This window comes from Dasypus novemcinctus, chromosome 17 (genome assembly GCF_030445035.2).
Source record: "Dasypus novemcinctus isolate mDasNov1 chromosome 17, mDasNov1.1.hap2, whole genome shotgun sequence".
NCBI classification, from domain to species: Eukaryota; Metazoa; Chordata; class Mammalia; order Cingulata; family Dasypodidae; genus Dasypus; species Dasypus novemcinctus.
This window is the reverse complement of record NC_080689.1, coordinates 1429843-1449026: the sequence shown is the minus strand read 5'-3', so window position 1 is coordinate 1449026 and position 19184 is coordinate 1429843. Positions and strand designations below refer to the sequence as shown.

The following is a 19184-nucleotide window of genomic DNA, read 5'->3' as shown; positions in this document are numbered from 1 at the left end:
TTCACACCTTACAAAATGGTCATTATTAAAACAACAGAAAACTACAAGTCCGGAGAGGATTTGCAGAAATAGGAGCACTCCTTCACTGCTGGGGGAATGCACAACAATGCAGCCTCTGGGGAAGACAACTTGACAATACCTCAAAAAGCTGAATATGGAAATGCCGTGTGATCCAGCAATCCCGTTACTAGGAAAATATTCAGAAGGACTGAAAGCAAGGCCATGAAATGACATTTGCAAAATGGTGTTCATAGCAGCTTTATTCACAATTGCTAAAATATGGAATCAGCCCAAGTGGCCATCAACCGATGGATGGCTAAACAAAATGTGGTATATTCATACAATGGAATACTATTCACCTGTAAGAAGAAATTAAATATACGACAACATGGATGAACCTTGAGAAATTTATGTTGAAATAAGCCAGACACAAAAGGACAAATATTGTATGGTCTCACTAATATAAAACAAATACAAAGAATAAATACATAGAGTTTAAACCTAGAGTACAGGTTACTAGGAGATAGAATATGGGCTGAGAATTGGAGCTGAAGCTTAATGTACAAATAATTTTAATAAGGTTGAATGTAAATGTATGGAAATACAATTGATGGTAACACAGTACATAACACACTGCTGATTTATAAATGATTGTGGCTGGAAAGCAGATTTGACTCAACGGATAGAGTGTCCACCTACCACATGGGAGGTCCAGGGTTCAAACCCAGGGCCTCCTGACCCATGTGATGAACAGGCCCACGCACAGTGCTGATGCACACAAGGAGTGCCATGCCATGCACGGGTGTCCCCCTCGTAAGGAAGCCCCATGTGCAAGGAGTGCACCCTGCAAAGAGAGCCACTCTGCGCAAGAAAAGTGCAGCCTGCCCAGGAATGGCGCTGACACAACAAGATGACACAACAAAAAGAGACACAGATTCCTGGTGCTGCAGACAAGAATGCAAGTGGACAGAGAAGAACACACAGTGAATGGACAGAGACAGCAGACAACGGGGGGGAGGGGAGGAATAAAAAATAAATAAAAATAAATGATTGTGGCTGAAAGGGATAGTTTGTGGACATAAATGTCAACTGAAAGGAAGAAAGAGAATAATCTAGGTAATGTGTAAGTGTGATTTCAAGGTGGATGAAGATTGTGGTTAACAGTATAAATATAGGAATGCCCTTCTTTTAAAAACTGTTAAGAATATGTGATACACAGGAAAATTACAACTATTGTAACTTACAGATGATAGGTAACAATACTGTAATGTTTTTGCAGCAACGGCACAATAATATTTTATCAATTCCAAGGGCCAACAATGGGGGGTTATACAAGGATACAGGATTTTTCCTTTTGGAGTAATGAAAACATTCTAAAATTGACTGGGGTGATAAAAACCCAACTCTGTGATGAAAGTGAGAACCACTGAATATACTCTGAGTGGACTGTACAAAGCATGGACTATAAAACACAGGAATCCAGTGGTAGAAGATGGACTGTGGTTAACAGAATAAGTATAAGAACATTCTCTTATCTATAGAAAATATACAGTACTAATACAGGTTGTACATAATTGAGTAGTTTGGTGGAAAAGTACACCAAATATAAGATACGGGCTTTAGTAATATCTTGGCATGCACTTTCACAGTTTGTAACAAATGTTTCACAATGCAAGGTGGTGGTGGTGGGGTGACATATGGGAACCCTGTATGATAATATGCATGTTTGTTTTTTAAGTTTACGATTACTATACGCTTATTGTTTATGTGTTCATGTATGAATGACAAATATCAATAAACTTAAATAAAGAAATTCTGGTTTTAGTTGACAGGTACTACCATTAAATAAACAACAATATCAAGTAAAAAGCTTTATTTCAGGAAGCTTAAAGTAAAATCTTAGCTGCTAGCCAGATTGGATTTGAAGGAAACTTTATTGAAAGAGTCAAAGACTCAAAATTATGGCTCTATATTTAGGGTAGGAAAACATTTTTTGCTGACTTTTATTTATTTATATTTAAAATATGTATCTGTGGATTTATGTGTGCATTAAACAATCTGAAAGAATATAAGCATAGACAGCAATTATGGCTGCAAGTTGGATTATGAAGAAAAACTATTTGAACATAATAAAAACATTACTTTATAACGAATAAAGACAATGAACATATTTCTCAAAAATAAAGCTATCAAGAAAAAAACAGGGTATATCAGTAAACCATTTGCAAATGACTAAATTTAGGAAAATCAGGTTTATTCATAGGGCAAATTCAAATCTTCAGCTTTTGGTACTGAAGACATTATGGACTGAAAAAAGAAGTCTAAAATATAGAACATCTTAGTCAAACTTCTTTCTCGGTGAATTATGTGGAACTAATTTAAGTGAAAAAATTTCTAATAAATAAAAGGCATTAAGAATGCTAGTTCAGGGAGCGGGTATGGCTCAACAGTTGGTGCCTGCCTCCCAAACAGAGGTCCCACATTCAGTTCCCGGTGCCTCCTTTAGTTCTCAAAAATTAATCATGGTTCCTATAGAATATCTAATTCTGAAATAAACTATATTCTAATGAGTGCAGACACTGTAGAAAACAGTTGGCAGTTCTCCAGAAAGCTAGTGTTGAACAACCAAATGACCACCAATCCCACCACCAGGTATATACACAGAAGAACTGAAAGGTACAACTCAAGCAGACACTTGCACACTGCTGCTGACAGCAGCACTATTCACAACTGGCAAAAGATGGAAGCAACCCAAGTGTCCATCAATTAATGAATGGTTAAAAAAAATGTGGTATCTACATACAACGGAATATTATCCAGTTATAAAAAGGAATGAAGTTCTCTCACATGTGACAACATAGATGAACCCTGGTACAAAAGGACAAATATTGTATGATCTCACTGATTGAAACTAAATAGAATATGCAAATTCACAGAGTCAGAATCTAGAATGTAGGGTACCAGGGGATAGGGTGGGGAAGTGAGTGGGAAGCTAAGGTTTAAAATGTGCAGGGTTCCAACAACCAGCACGATGGCAGTGGAGTAAAGCGCTCCTAGAGTCAGCTCCTGCTACAGGGCAGTTAGTAAACACCCAGAGCTACCTGGACCTAGCTGAAGCACCTGTTTGGGGGCCCAGGAGACCAGAAGAGCATCCTGCCACATCCTTGAAGGAGTGGAAGGAGGAGACTGCTCATCTGCAGAGAAGACTCATGAGTACAGCACTCCACACCCTGGAGGCTGGTGCCCATCCTCCACTGGAGGCACAAGCTGCCTTGGGAGCTTTTCCGTGGCTGGAATGGGAGGCTCCAGTTTCCAAAAACGGGGGAGGAAGAGACGATTGGGCACCAACAGCAGCTACTGATAAGTAAATTCAGTGGGCTACAGTATAATCCTGAGAACTGCTGAAGTCTGAGCCTGTTCAAGTCAGAAAGAGGCCGGGAGCCACCATCTTAACTCTGCAACTGGCACGAGGGGAAGCGGGGTGGACTGAAATCACAGTGCTAGTGGGGACCGGCTTCTTTCCATCCAGGTCAGATGGCAGCTCTAGCCTAGATCCTGCCCCATCTCCAGCAGGGAGGAAGATGCAGGGACCAGTACCAGCCTCTCTGGGAAATCACCGGTCAAGCCACAGAGACCAGTGATCATCCTACTCTGGCGGGAGGAGCTGCCCCAGGAGCTATTCTGTGGCTGGAACTGTAGGCTCCATTTCCCAAAAACAGGGGAGGAGGAGACAGTTGGCTGCCGATTTCAGCTACTGATTGGTAGACTCAGCTGGCTAAGATATAACCCTGGGAAAAGCTGGGGTGTGAATCTGCCCAAGTCAGAAAGAGGCCAGTGGCTGCCACTGTGGCTCCACCCCCAGCTTGAGGGGAAGCCAGGACGGAAAATCAGTGATGGTAGGAACCAGTTTCTTTCACCCAGATCAGCCTGCAGCCCCAGCCTATGCTTCAGCCCCGCCTCTGGCAGGGAGAAGGCTGGAGGGCTCCAGCACCAGGCTATCCAGGTAACTGCAGGTAACTTTGGCTGGCACAGACTGAAACTCGGAAGTCTACTGGGGCAACTGCAGTCATCTTATACTAGCACTACATAGATTGCTGCCCCCACCTGCAGTTCCATCCCTGACCCAAGCAGGGGAGAAAAGGGCATGAAGCTTCATCAGTCTCTCTGGGCAATGACAGTCTAGGCCTGCACAACTTGGATTATTACACACAGCTGTGACTCTGTCCCTACACCTGGCAAGGGAGAAAGCTGGGAGAAGCTTCATTGGTCCCTGGTCCAATGAGGGCAACTTGAGCCTCCACAGCTTATAGCACCAATTAGAACAGTGGCTCCTACTACACAACCAGCAAGGGAGAAAGGGCAGGAAGCCCTAAATTAAAGAGAAAAACTGCACCCAGAATAAATACTCTAGTAAACCGGATGCCAAGACACCAACAAAAAATTACAATCCACACCAAAAAACAGGAAGCTATGGCCCAGTTAAAGGAACTAGATTAGCCTCCAGATGACACGAAGGAGTTGAGACAACTAATCATAGATGTTCAAGCAAATCTTTTTAATAAATTCAATGAGATGGCTAAAGAGATTAAGGATATTAAGAAGACACTGCAGGAGCACAAAGAAGAATTTGAAAGCATACGTAGAAAAATAGCAGATCTTAAGGGAATGAAAAATGCAATAAATGAAATTAAGAAAACACTGGAATCATATAATAGCAGATTTGAGGAGGCAGAAGGATTGGTGCGCTTGAAGAAATGATCTCTGAAAGTAAACAAACAAAAGAACAGATGAAGAAAAGAACAGAAAAAAATTGAACAAGGTCTCAGGAAACTAAAAGACAGCAAAACACATGCAAACATATGTGTCTCTGGTGTCCCAGAAGAAGAGAAGGGAAAAGGGGCAGAAGGAATATATAAAGAAATAATGGTAGAAAATTTCCCAACCCTACTGAAGGACATAGAGATCCATGTCCAAGAAGCACAATGTACTCCCATCCGAAAAAATCTGAATAGACCAACTCCAAGACACATACCCATCAGAATGTCAAATGTCAAAGACAAAGAGAATTCTGAGAACAGAAGAGAAAAGCAATGCATAACATATAAGGGATATCCAATAAGATTAAATGCTGATTTCTCACCAGAAACCATGGAGGCAAGAAGACAGTGGTCTGATATATTTAAGATACTATGAGAGAAAAACTTTCAGTCAAGAATCTTATATCCAGCAAGACTGTCTTTCAAAAATGAGGGCAAGATTGGAATATTTACAGATAAACAGAAACTGAGAGAATTTCTAAGCAAGAGACCAGATTTTCAGGAAATACTAAAGGTATGCTAGAGCCTGAAAAGAAAAGACAGGAGAGAGAGGCCTGGAAGAGAGTCTAGAAATGAAGACTGGATAAAAGGAACTAAAAGTGTCAAAAGAGTGGTGAAAATAAAATAGGACAGATAAAACTCAAGTACTCAGGAATAAACTTAACCAACGATGTAAAGCACTTGTATTCAGAAAACTGCAACTCAATGTTAAAAGAAATAAAAAAAGTCCAAAATAACTGGAAGAATATTCCATGCTCATGGATTGGAAGACTAAATATCATTAAGATGTCAATTCTAGGGAAACGGACTTTGGCCCAGTGGTTAGGGCGTCCGTCTACCACATGGGAGGCCTGCGGTTCAAGCCCCGGGCCTCCTTGACCCGTGTGGAGCTGGCCCATGCGCAGTGCTGATGCGCGCAAGGAGTGCCGCGCCACGCAGGGTGTCCCCCGCGTAGGGGAGCCCCACGCGCAAGGAGTGCACCCATAAGGAGAGCCGCCCAGCGCGAAGGAGGGAGCAGCCTGCCGAGGAATGGCGCCGCCCACACTTCCCGTGCCGCTGACGACAACAGAAGCGGACAAAGAAACAAGAAACAAGACGCAGCAAAAAGACACAGAAAACAGACAACCGGGGGAGGGGAGGGGAATTAAATAAATAAAAATAAATCTTAAAAAAAAAAAAAAAAGATGTCAATTCTACTCAAAATGATATACAGATTCAATGCAATCCCAATAAAAATTCCACCAGCATTAAAAAAAAAAATTGAAAACATGATCGTCAAATATTTGGAAGGGTAGGGGGTCCTGAATAGCCAGAAACATCCAAAAACGGAAAAGCAAACCCTCATCTCCAAACTTTAAATCACATTACATAGTATATAATTTATTGTAATAAATTATAGTGACAAAAACAGCATAGTACTGACATAAAGATAGACACATAGACCAATGGCACCAAAGTTATGGTCCAGAAACAGACCCTCAGATGTATTGTAAAGTGATTTTTGACCAGCCTGTCAAACCCACACACCTCGGGCAGAACAGTCCATTCAACAAATAGCGTTGAAAGAATTGGATATCCATAGCCGAAAGAAGGAAAGAGGACCCCTATTTCATACCTTATCCAAAATTGAACTCAAAATGGATCAAAAACCTAAAAATAAAAGCAAGAACCATGAAACTTCTAGAAGAAATTGCAGGAAATATCTTCAAGACCTGGTAGGTAGTAGATTCTTACAGGAGATAGAGGAGAACTGACATGGACTACTGACATTTAATGTCTATAGAAATTTTAATTAGATTTACTGCAAAAGTGTGGAAACGTATAGAGTGGATAGTAACACATAGTGAAAAATAGCTAGTTCATAAATGAGGATATGGCTGAAAATGGTAGTCTAGGTATGGAAATGCCAATTGACAGAATGGTAGAGAATAATCTAGGAACTGAATAGCAGAGTAAACCAAAATGTGGATGAGAACTGTGGTTGATGGTACAGATGCATGAGTGTCCTCTGTGAGCTAGAGCAAATGTACATCACTACTGCAGGGTGCTGGGAATGTGGAGAAGCACGGGGAAAAACACAGCTGGAGTGACCTACGGACTGTGGTTAGCAGTAATAATATAACAGTCTTGCATTTATGCCAAAGACGTGCTGTGTGGATAAGGAGGCAGTACTGAAAATGTGAGCCAAATGTACACTGTGGACATGGTAACAATTAGATAAGATTATCTTATCTGTAGCAAATGTTCTAACACAGTGTGGTATGTTGATGGAGGGGTGTTGTTGGGAATTCTGCACATGCGCATGATTGTTTCATAAGTTTACAACTTCTGTCATAAAAAATATATTTAAAAAATAATAATAGGGTGGGTTGGGGGGAAACCACACCAAATGTAAGATAAGAACTATGATTAGTAGTAAGATTTTAACAATATTCTTTCATAATTTGTAACAAATGTCTCAAAACAATGCAAGGTGGAGGGTTGATGTATGGGACCCCTGTATAATGTTATGTATGTTTGCTTTTTAAGTTCACAGCTTTTACTATACACTTGTTTATGTATTTTCATATATAAATGATATGAAGATAATAATTGGGTTGGTTGGGGGAAAAATACTTTGGTTAGTAGTAATATTTTAACAATGCTCCTTAAACATCAGTTAAAAAGGTTTAACAACAATGCAAGCTATTGGTGATAGGGTGAGTTATGAGAGTCCTGTATTATGTTATATATGTTTGTTTTGTAAGTTCACAACTATTATTATACACTTATTGTTTATATATGTTTATGTATGAGTGATATACTTCAATAAATTAATTTTTAAAAATGTGCAGGGTTCCTATTGACAATGACAGAAATGTTTTGGTGATGGATGGTAGTGACAGTAGCACAACACTGTGAATACAATAATAGCACTGAAATATATGTCTGAATTAAAATGGGAAATGTTTAGATTGTATATATGGTAATAAAGTTTTTTTTAAAAAATCCATGGATCAGGAGCAGGTGTAGCTCAGTGTTGAGCACCTGTTTCCCATGTATGAGGTTCTGGGTTCAATCCCTGGTACCTCCTTAAAAAAAAGTAAAAAAAAATACTAAACTAAGCCAAGGATTTTAATGTACAGTACAATTATAAAAATATGCTATCATCAATTTTAACAAATGTTCTGCAGCATGCAAGGTGTTTGTGGTGGGGTGTTGTATGGGAATCCTGTATTTTATACATGATTATTGTGTAAACGCACAACTTCTCTAATAAAGTAAAAAAAAAAAAGTATGCATGACAACATTACATTTTCCTCAATCCAGGGTCCATGTGCTCAGTGGAGACTACGTCATCAGTAGCTAACACAGTACAACTGCGATCAGTCGTGGGAGTCACTCTACTGCCTCAGCTCTTGTCAGACTCAAGAAGCAAAGACGGTTCCAGCCAAGACAGAGCATTCACAAAACCCCGTTTCCATGTCCATATTACAACTAACAAGATTGTCCACTTACAAATCCCATCTGGCACAAAACAGAAAAGACAAACTGGTATTTACTCTCACAAAGACCGAAAAGAAAATGAAGAACATTTCTACTTTAGTTTTATTTGGGGCTAAAACTGGGCTTTGAACTTCTCAGTTGATACTCACAGATTTCCCTTTGGGTAAGTTCCCTTCGCAGGCCTGCTTGGAAAGATCCTGACGCCCAATCAGGAGGCAGACAGCTTCTGGCCAGTCGGAAGCAGGTTGCTCCCGGCAGTGGTAGATGGCATCTCTGATGGGAAGAGCAATTCCAAAGGGAAGCGTCTCCAAATCCCTTAGAGTGAACCCTTATGGTGAAAGGAAAGGAGAAACGTTTTCATTTGTATCTGCCACTGTCCCCATTTTCCTCATGACTGAAGTTAGTAAACATCTACCGTGACAAGTAAGAGAGAAATTCGTTTTATTCACCACATTACCAGCCTTAGTATCAGGGAGGTAGAGAAGGACTCTAAAAATTTCAAAAGGACTAGTATCCAAAATATAAAGAAACTCCTAATACCTGCAAGAAAAAGACAAACCATCCAATAGGAAAAACACCATGAACTGGCAGACATTTCTTAAAGGAGGAAACACAAATAGTCCACACATGAAAACACAGTGCTCCAGTCAGCGAGGACCAGGGAAATGCCAACCAAAACCGCCAGGGAATAGAACCCACATGCACGCAAACACGTCCTCAGCTGTGGGGAAACATGGGCACACGGTTCGCATCAACCAGTAAGGCTGAGCACCGACAGCCCAGCTCCGCTCCAGAGGAACTCGTGCACACTGCACAGGACACACACAAGTTCATCAGCAACACCACCTACCAATGGCAAAGGAGTGGGGGACAACCCCATTCTCCATCACCCGAAGGATGGACAAGTTGTGGTGTATTCAAACAACACAGTGAAAATAAATGGCCTACAGTTACATGAGGATAAATCTTTGAAAAATGGTATTGACTAAAGAGAACATGTATTTATATCACCCTAAAGGTTAAAAATGTAACACTAACCTATACATGAAGACACTAAAACTATTAAGATGGGTTGTGGAGGGTGGGCCCAGGAAGGGTGAGAGTCTTTTCTTACATAACAAGCTAAAAGGGGCACAGGCACTGTGTTTTCCTCCCCACACTGTTTCCTCACTTTCGGCGCACGGCAAAGCCTCAGCCTACCTGCCTCACACCATCAGATCTGGAGCAGACAAAAACTGCTGGCCACTGCCCGCTCCTCCATCTGGAACCTGCATGGCTCGCCCACCTTTCCCCGCTCCACCTGGAGGCTGCGGTTAGCCCAGGGCTTCTCCGAAGCCCCCAAGGCAGCTGCAAAGAGTTAGGCTCTGCCAGCTGACCCTGTGGGGGCCAAGGGTGGGCTTGGGCCGCCCGGCTGCAGGAGGGGAAACCAGCAAGACCCCACGCACTGAGCTGCGCTTCCCTGAGCTATGGGACGTGCGCCTGGGACTCAGCTCAGACATGTGCCGAGAAAAAAGAAAACACCTACCAAGACCCTCCAGAGGAAGAGGTGGGAGGCAGGGCTGCGGCTCCCAGCCAGGGGGAGGGCCGACAGGGAGCAGCACGGGGGCCGCTGTGGCCTGCTTGCAGGGGCGTGGCCGCTGCTAGGAATCCGCTTTGCTATTACTTTCTAGACTAAACCTAACATGCATGTGCTCTTTAATATGAATACCATAGCTTGTATTTGGAATTTTTTTAATCCTCAGGATAATTAAAATTTATTTACGGTGGCAATAACTTTCTAAATTTTACAGTATTTTGCATTATTTATGAAGAAAGCTGATAAATGACTGAGTCAAAAAATGTTTTCTTATATGAAAATAAACAGTTCTATTAAATATTACGAGATAAACAAATGGATAGAACTCAATCAGTATTTTTCAACATGGGTTCCCTATGACAATTACTGCAATTTCAAGGGAGCCTACAAAGAACTGTTAAGTACTAAATCATGTTGAACATTTTGTAGATGAGAATTCAAAACATTTTGTTCTAGTCATTGATGCATTAACTTTTTTTTTTTTTTAAGATTTATTTTTATTTATTTAATTCCCCTCCCCTCCCCCGGTTGTCTGTTTTCTGTGTCTTTTTGCTGCGTCTTGTTTCTTTGTCCGCTTCTGTTGTCGTCAGCGGCACGGGAAGTGTGGGCGGCGCCATTCCTGGGCAGGCTGCACTTTCTTTCGCGCTGGGCGGCTCTCCTTACGGGTGCACTCCTTGCAGGTGGGGCTCCCCTACACGGGGGACACCCCCTGCGTGGCGCGGCACTCCTTGCGCACATCAGCACTGTGCATGGGCCAGCTCCACACGGGTCAAGGAGGCCCGGGGTTTGAACCTCGGACCTCCCATGTGGTAGACGGACGCCCTAACCACTGGGCCAAAGTCCGTTTCCCCATTAACTTTTTAACATTCTATTCTACACTATTTTTTATCATATCTTCTTTCAGTAATTTTTAATTTTTTGCATTTTTCGTAATTTTTTTTAAGAACTTTCAGTGTTTTATTCTATTTAAAAACTAGAAAGGCTACACTGAGACAAAGGTTATGCTTCCATTATAGTAAATTGATTGCAGTGGTGACAATGAGACCTGTAACATTTTTTGCTAAAGTCATGAGTAAAAAATTAATGAAACAAGACTTCTCAATATTATAGACAGATTAAAGGCTAATACATTTTAGATCATTTACCAAAATAAAAGAGTACTCTTTCTAGGGACCTAAAGTGAGTAAGTTGAAGAAATTATGTTCCAGGAACTCTGGTAAATAGGCGGGGCGCTTCTGAAGTATGTATCAGTACGCTCACGCACAAGCGGAGGGACAGAGAAGCCCGTTGGAAAGAACCGTGCCAGGGCTGGCTGGCCAGAGCACCGAGCCTTTTTACCATGGCTACCTGGAAGACTAATCTTATTTCAGCTTCAGGGGAACTAAGTGCACTTTGGTAATGAAACAGCAGAAAGACCACAACATGCTGGATTCCTTAAAGAAAAATGTATTGACTTATACTACATGTAATAGAAAATACTCTTTATACGTAAAACAAAAAACAAACAAAAAACCCCACTAGGGAGAAGGAAAAGCACATTGGAGGCACAAGGTGTAAGAGCAGAGGCTGGAGAGCTCTCCCCCTGCCCTTCTTCCTGCTGAGTATTCATCCTGGTGCAGAAAACACCTGGCCGCCTCTTCAGGAGCACCCTTCAGGAGCACGTCGCCCTTCAGGAGCACACCTCTTCAGAAGCACTCTTCAGGAGCACACCGCCGCCTCTTCAGGAGCACATCGCCTCTTCAGGAGCACATCACCTCTTCAGGAGTACACCGCCTCTTCAGGAGCACAGCACCTCTTCAGGAGCACACCGCCCTTCAGAAGCACACCACCCTTCAGGAGCACACCTCTTCAGAAGCACTCTTCAGGAGCACACCACTGCCTCTTCTGGAGTACACCACCTCTTCAGGAGCACACCTCGTATGCTCACACAGCTGCTAGTTTGCCAGAGATACTCATGCCTCATACCAAGTATCATACCGGTTTCAGGTCTGAGTGTGCAGTGATTTGCGTTCTCCATTCTAAGGTCACTCTACAGGCGACAACGCTGACATGGCGCATGGCAAATAACCATTTCTTACTGACTGAGCACTAAAAAGCTGGAATCTCAGACAACAGAGGGAAACAGACGACCACAGGCCTGTGGCGCTTCCGAGGGCCAGGGGCCCCCTCTCCTCAAGCGGCTCAGGTCTAATGGGGACAGGGGGCACGGGGCCCGCTCAGGGGTTCCTCACTTTCATTGCAAAGATATATAAAAAGTAACCAAGATACTCTTACCTACACTTGTCATCCAGACAACTAGTCTTTCAGCTAGACTGGAAACCGTAGTAGGATGCTTGAAACCAAATCTAAATGGAGAACGATAGTCACTACACAGACCATAAAACTTAGCATCGTACATTTTTAATATGGAAACACCTCTGAATAAAATTGACCTGTTTGCTTCTTGCTCTGTCTGTGGCTTCTGGGGGGCTGAAAGGCAAACAAAATGAAATTTTAATATTCTGATGGTCACCGTGGAAAAGAAAAGCATGTAGAAGAGATTTAGAATTCACAATTCACTAAGAAATACCTCTTAAAAATAAAGAAATAAGTACACTAATTCCCCCTGATGCCTTTTTAACCACATTGAAAATATAAGATTTGTTAGATGGTAAGTACTTTTCCGGTCTCTGAAAATCAGTTCTGAACTACAAACAAGAGCAGGTCTGGACTAAGAGGCAAGACATGGCCTCTAAAGCAAATACTGATGACATTTTAAATTTTTTATTTCAACCCTTATAAAAATTTATAAAAATTGGCTTTGGGGGGACCTAACATTACACCAACTTACCTATAGTTATTCTGGACAAATACGGTGAGGCTTCATCAGACACAGCACTTTCATCTCCAAGTATGTAAAGAGCAATGCTCTGCATAAAGAGAAAATTAATACTGTTTGCAAGTCAGGTTCATCCAGGTACAATTTTCATACAGGAAAATTTACCAATTTTAGGTTACAGTTCAATGAAGGTTTTATTTTCTTGTATAATTATGGGCTGTATCATCATTTAATATAATGAGTATGTAAACAAGGCGATATAGATTATGTTCTTTGTGTGTGAAGTTATCAGAGTAGATGTCTTATCTCAGAGCAGGTGAGAACACAGGGCTGCTGGAATTTTTATAAGGACTACAATGGACTGTATATTGTATGGGGTAACAATATTAACAATATTAACTCTTCTAACCCATTAACATGGGACATCCTGCCCTTCCGTTAGGTCGTCTTCATCTTCAGCAGTTCTGTGACTTCTGACAAACGGGCATGGAACCACTACCACAGCCAAGGCACAGAGCCCTCAAATTTAAAAACACAACACCATTTATAATAGCATCAAAAAAACATAAAACACCAAAACCGTAATCTGAAAAAAGATGTGAAATGCCTCTACACTGTAAACTTCAAACACTGCTGAGAGAAATTAAAGATGACCTCAAGAGAGACAATGTTCACCAGTCGAAAGGGCCAGTCCCATTAAAGCCCTCAATCCTCCCACATAGACTATTCAGTGAAGGCAATCCCAATCAAAACTCCTACAAGTTTTATAGAAATTGACAAACAAATTTCAAAATTCCTATGGAAGTGCTCAGGACCTAACACAGCCAAACCGACTTCGTAAAAGCATGAAGTCGGAGGACTGACGCTGCCTCAGACCCAGGCTGGTACAGGTAGGACTGCCGGGACAGCGCAGCACTCAGAGACGCAGACCACAGACAGGAGCCCGGAGCCCGGGCACAGACCCACACCACGCAGACGAGTCCGTCGGGAGCCGGCAGGCTCAATAAATAGCATTGCACCAACTGGACATCTGCATGCAAAGAAAATAAGAGACCTCTGATCCACACTTCATACCACGTGCAAAACTATTCACCATGGGTCATAGATTTAAGCAGAAAACCTAAGACTGTAAAAATTTTTATGGACAACGCAGGAGAAAGCTTTGTGATCATGGGCCAAATGATCTCTTAGACAAGAAGGTAAAGCACAATTCATTAAAGAATAAGCAGACAGGTCAGGCTTCATCAAACTCAAAGCAGCTGCTCTTCAAAGACACTCGAGGGAACAAGAACAAAAGCCACAGATTGGGAAAGTGTGTGTGAAAATCATATGTCTAATAAGAGACCTGCATCCAGCATATATAAAGCTTGTGCCTCAATGTGCTTAGCAGCTTCCTTTTTACTAGCCAAAACCTGGAAATAATCAAGTGTTTATCAACAAGTGAAGCAATAAACTGTTATGTCCATATAATGCAATCCTACTAGCAGCAATAAAAGTTAATAAACTATTGATATATAATACAGCAATAAACCCAAAAATAGTTCTGTTGAACAAAAGGAGAGTGTTGGAAAAGTTTACACACTGTGTGACTTAAATACAACCTTGGAAGGGCCAAGCTAACGTAGTTAACAGAAAACAGACCAGCGACTGCTGAGGGCTGCGGTGCAGGGAGGGCCAGAAGGGAGGGTGCAAAGGGACGAGGGGACACCTCTGAGGATGACGGATATGTCCACTATCTTGACTCCCATGTTGGTTTCTCACAGTGAATACATATGTGTGGTTTATGGTAGGCCAATTATAGTCCAATAAAGCTATTTAAAAATTCAACTTTAAATAAATGATTTCAGGCACACCCTACACGAAAGAATATCAGCAACACAGTTCTGAGGGGAAAGCAAATTGAAGCTCTAAGTATAAAAACGAAACAAGACATTGTTTAAGGATACAAGCACAATAGTAAAAATAAAAGGGAAAAAAAGGAACAAATGGTACAAAAGGGAGCACGTGGTGGCAACCTCCAAGGCGGGAGGGAGGGGACAGAACTGGAGCCGTGGGATCCAGGGAAGAGGCAGGACTGCAAAGGTGCTGTGGCATTCCTGTGTCTTAAGATGACTGGTGGGCGGCCACCGCTCAGCGTCAGTGTCCTCCACACTCCACACATGCTTGTCAACATGCTGAGGCATCTACTCACTACTTAATAAGAACTTTTTTCTTTCTTATCAATTCATATATTCAAGTCTCATCTATATAATCCTAGTGCTCATTAATCCACTCTCAGAGGTATCCTGCTGCACCGGTGGATGGAGGGGAAACTGCCTCAATGGAAAGATGATTCAGTTTTTGACTCATGTTCAAGACTCTTCTCCACTGTGAGCAGAGAGTAGAGGATTTTCAGTATCTGGAAGTGTTCACTTTCCTAGCCCCCTCCAAAAACGTTTATCCCTATTTTTCTCTTTAAACACAAGGAAGCAATATTTTAATAACATAATGAAGTTCAGTACAGCAACATGGTATCTAAACTGCACTACACGAAATCCACTGCTATGATTTAACTTTAGAGTTTAAAATATCAGTGTTGATGAGAGCTTAAAAACATTGGGAGAGGGTGTAAACTACAACATAATCCCTGCTGTGTGGCAGTGCTCCAAAATGTGCTCATCAAATGCAATGAATATACCACACTAATGAAAGAAGCTGTCGATGTGGGAGGAGTGGGGGTGTGGAGAATGGGGTATATGGGAACCTTATATTTTTTATTGTAACATTTTGTGTGATTTATGTATCTTTAAAAAAAAAGATTTAAAAAATAAAACCTTTAAAAAAATAATAAAATAACTGGAGGTTCTGGTTCAGGGTAAAATGGAATCATCACATTTTACCATCTGTCCCACAAAACACAACTGAAAGCCCGGAAAGAACCCATGGCCCAGCTCTTGAGGTCTCTGAAGTAAACAGCACCAGGCAGACTGCGGCAGATGCCAGAACTCCAGTACCACCTACACAGCGCACTGTCGAGCCCCAATGTGAACCGAGCTCAGCCAGCCCTAAGAGAGTGCCCCGGTGCGGGAGGCGCAGCACAACGAGACCCCTCTCTCTGGCCAAGGAACTAAAAGCTGAACTCCTTATGTTCAGCAGAGTGCAAAAACCTCCTCTTTTTCCTTTCTTCTATTCTCTTCATTTTTCTCAGAAAAGCTGCTTATAGTAATCAAGGTAGAATGAAATAGCCACATAAATCTATGGGCTAGAGCAGAAAAGCTACAAAATAAACCCACAAGAATGCAATCAATTCAGTTCAATAGAAAAGGGTTAATATTTTCAACAAATGGTGCTGAAAGAACTGGACATTCAAATAGATAAATACAGAATCTCAAGCTAAACCTCACACCTTATAAAAAACTAACAAAAAGAATCACAGATCTAAATGTACAATATAAAACTGTAAAACTTCTAGAAGGAAAGACAGGAGAAACTCTTCATGACCTAGAGCTAGATGAAGAATTCTCAGACATGACATCAAAAGCATAATCCATAAAAGAAAATACTGATGAATTGAACTTCCTCAAAATTAAATACTTGTTCTACAAAAGAAACATTAAGAGAATAATAAGACAAGATACAGACTGGGAAAAAATATTTACAGTCCACCTATCTAACAAGGGACTCATATCTAGAACTCTTAAAAACTCAACAGCAAAAATATAATTTAACTAGAAAACATGCGGCCATAAAGAGACATTTCGCCAAACAGGATATACGGGGTAGCAAATAAGCACCTAAAAAAACATTCAACATTTTTTCTTAATGGTCACTGGCCATCAAGGAAATGCAAATTAAGACAGCAATGAGGTATTGTTACATATCTATTAGAAAGGCTAAATTTTTAAAAATGCTGGCAATGATGCAGAGAAACTGGATCTCTCAGACATCACTGGTGGAAATGTAAAATGGTACAGCCACTCTGGAAAAGAGTTTCTTAAAAACCTAAAGATACCACATGTGGGCGCACCAGGCCCACTCTTGGGCTACCTACACTAGAGGCATGAAAGCATGCTCACACGAAAGCTGCCCGTGAGCGCTCAGAGCCGCTGGCCTCATGACGGTCAACCCAGACGCGACCCAACGTTCCCCAACGGCCGGGCGGCTGAACTGACTGTGCTACTCTCACACACAGAGCACGACGCGGTAATGAACATGATAAACTATCGAGACACACAAATTGGAGAGACTGTCAAATGCGTGAGGAAATTTTTTGGGTGCATCCTAATTACAGTCGTGGTTACATGACTCTATGCATGTGCTGAATTCATAGAGCTGTAAGCACATACAAAGTAAGTCCATTTTACTACGTGACAATTTAAAAACAAAAAACAAAAGAACAGGGAGAAAACCATGTGAACACATACCAGGACTACAAGTTTGCTTCTTTCGCAGACTCCAGGGAGGTAAGGGTAGGGAGGCGCTCCTTCACCCTTCAGACAGGAGCTCACCCACTGGTGAATGCTCGGCGGCTCCGAAGTAAAAAACGATGGATGGTGCATAAATCCTGTCTGACCTTTATAAGGAGATGCATTTGTGAAGACACAAGAAAACATTCAGTCAGTAATAAAAGGAGAAATGACCAACAGTGTTGAACTGTCATTTCGGAACAAGGACGTTTTTCCCAGATTCTTCAGAATGCTTCGTGCTTTCTGGCACAGTACATAACCAACTACATTTTTATTTGCAATAGTTAAATGACTACTATTCTCTCTCAAGCTGGATGGCTATTTGGAAAATTCTTGTGTCCAAGGCCATAAAGAATCTAACCAGATCCTGGAGGTAAAGACCTAAAAGTGAGAGGAGAGTTCTTCCAGCCGGGCCCCTCGCTGGCCGTGGGCCCAGGGCAGTGCTGAGTGAAGGGGACTCTCTGCACCTGCACTGTCCACTGTGCTAACCCACTGCCACATGTGGTAACCGATGACTTGAAATGGGGCTAGTCCAACCAAGGTCCCCACTGTGATCATTTCTAATTATAATGAACTTGCATGGAAAGAGCAACATCGCCAGTGGCTCCTCGATCAGACAGCACGGGATCAGGGCAAAGAAGCCTCGGCCCAGGAAGCCTGAGCCTCCACAGTCAGAGCCTGGGGGTGGACGGAGCTCCCCCAGGCTCTGACGGTCACCAAGGTAGAGCAAACACTACCAACGAAGACACGCCGGGGGAAAGACAGCACCCCTGACCCGAGAGGCTAAGGTAGGAAACATGTCCAGTGCTCCTCACTGAGCAGGACACAAGCCAAGGCCCCACACTGCTGAGGAAGTCTGACAGCAGCGACATACCCTGATCAGCCGTGCACACTTGCCCACTGGCTCTCACGCGGGTAGGGAAGTCTCTATAGTAATGATCTACGTAAGGCTCCAATTTCAAGTCCCTGAAGAGAAAGCACATATAAAAAAGAAATAACACAGAAGGTATGATAGCACTTTCCCCCACAAAGTGTGAAGGATTTATCAGTTTAACTTTTCAATTTAGAAAACATACTCATAAGAAAGAGGTAAACAAATCTGGAATCTCTTTTTTTCTACTTTGTGGACTTAAGATGCCCTATATGACAAATGCAACCCAATTTGCAGGATGAACTTCATGGTGGTAAAACTGGAATAAAAGAACTGGGGTCTGATTGTTCCTCTACCATTTATTAGCTGTGTGATCTTTGGTAGCCTCAGGATTTTATTCTAGAAAATGGGGAAACACAAGTTAATCCACTCCCAAGTTTTGAAGGGTAAATAAGAAATATACATGTAAAACATCTTTAAAATGTAAAATATTATAAAAATGTTACTTATTTCAGAGTCATGGTTAGGGTTTGCAAGTTATTTGATTACAAAAAGGTTTTCACAGTAGAGATGACTTGTTACAAGGCAAACTGACCATCAATTCAAACGACTTCGTCTTAGAAAAGAATTTCAGTTTCTCAGGATAAAACACAGAAAATAGGAAATGTGCTATAATCTCAATTCAGAGGTTGATGTTTCAATTCAAATTCAACTCTCTTTATCAAGGGTCACAAAGTCTCAAATGCCACCCAAGTGTGTCCTTTAATGCTCAATGCCAGACACCATGAAGGAGTCCAAGAAGCTGACAAAACACATTAGGAGAATCCCATGCCGGTGCCCGAGCACACAGGGGTCCGCTGCTAGCTCCCTACAGCCCTGCCTCAGAAACAGACGTGGCCGAGCTTCCCACGGCGCCAACGGAGATCCTACCACTTGCCGTGCCTGACCACTGACGTGTCAACTCCCCGAGAGAAGGTCCTAGTACCGACCTGCAGGAGCCATTCTCAGGCCTCCTCCCCAGCACAGCCAGTCGCCTGGGCAAGGGAAGTCTGAGCCACTCACCCCTTGCTGAACACGCTCTCGTGACTTCGCAATAATCTTAGGACAAAGACACGAAACCCTAGCACGGTCTACAAGGCCCTTACACAGCTGTTACCGTCATGGAATTCTG

At 42.1% G+C, this 19184-nt stretch overlaps 1 protein-coding gene and 1 non-coding gene across 4 annotated transcripts in view; one reads left to right on the top strand and one right to left on the bottom strand.

Moving 5' to 3' along the window:
• The window catches only part of ANAPC1 (anaphase promoting complex subunit 1), a 116324-nt gene that overhangs the window by 45244 nt on the left and 51896 nt on the right, over positions 1-19184 (bottom strand). For all 3 annotated transcript variants that reach the window (XM_071208698.1, XM_058278076.1, XM_071208699.1), the window contains exons 20-25: positions 18017-18108; positions 17101-17249; positions 12710-12788; positions 12312-12348; positions 12154-12224; positions 8453-8631 (exon numbers count right to left, since the gene is read on the bottom strand). In XM_071208698.1, coding sequence (XP_071064799.1) covers positions 8453-8631; positions 12154-12224; positions 12312-12348; positions 12710-12788; positions 17101-17249; positions 18017-18108 — 607 coding nt within the window. The remainder of the gene's footprint in view (positions 1-8452; positions 8632-12153; positions 12225-12311; positions 12349-12709; positions 12789-17100; positions 17250-18016; positions 18109-19184) is intronic.
• LOC111763930 (small nucleolar RNA SNORA1) lies at positions 10799-10935 on the top strand. The gene has a single exon (XR_002796657.1). It is a non-coding gene; the product is annotated as a small nucleolar RNA SNORA1 (small nucleolar RNA).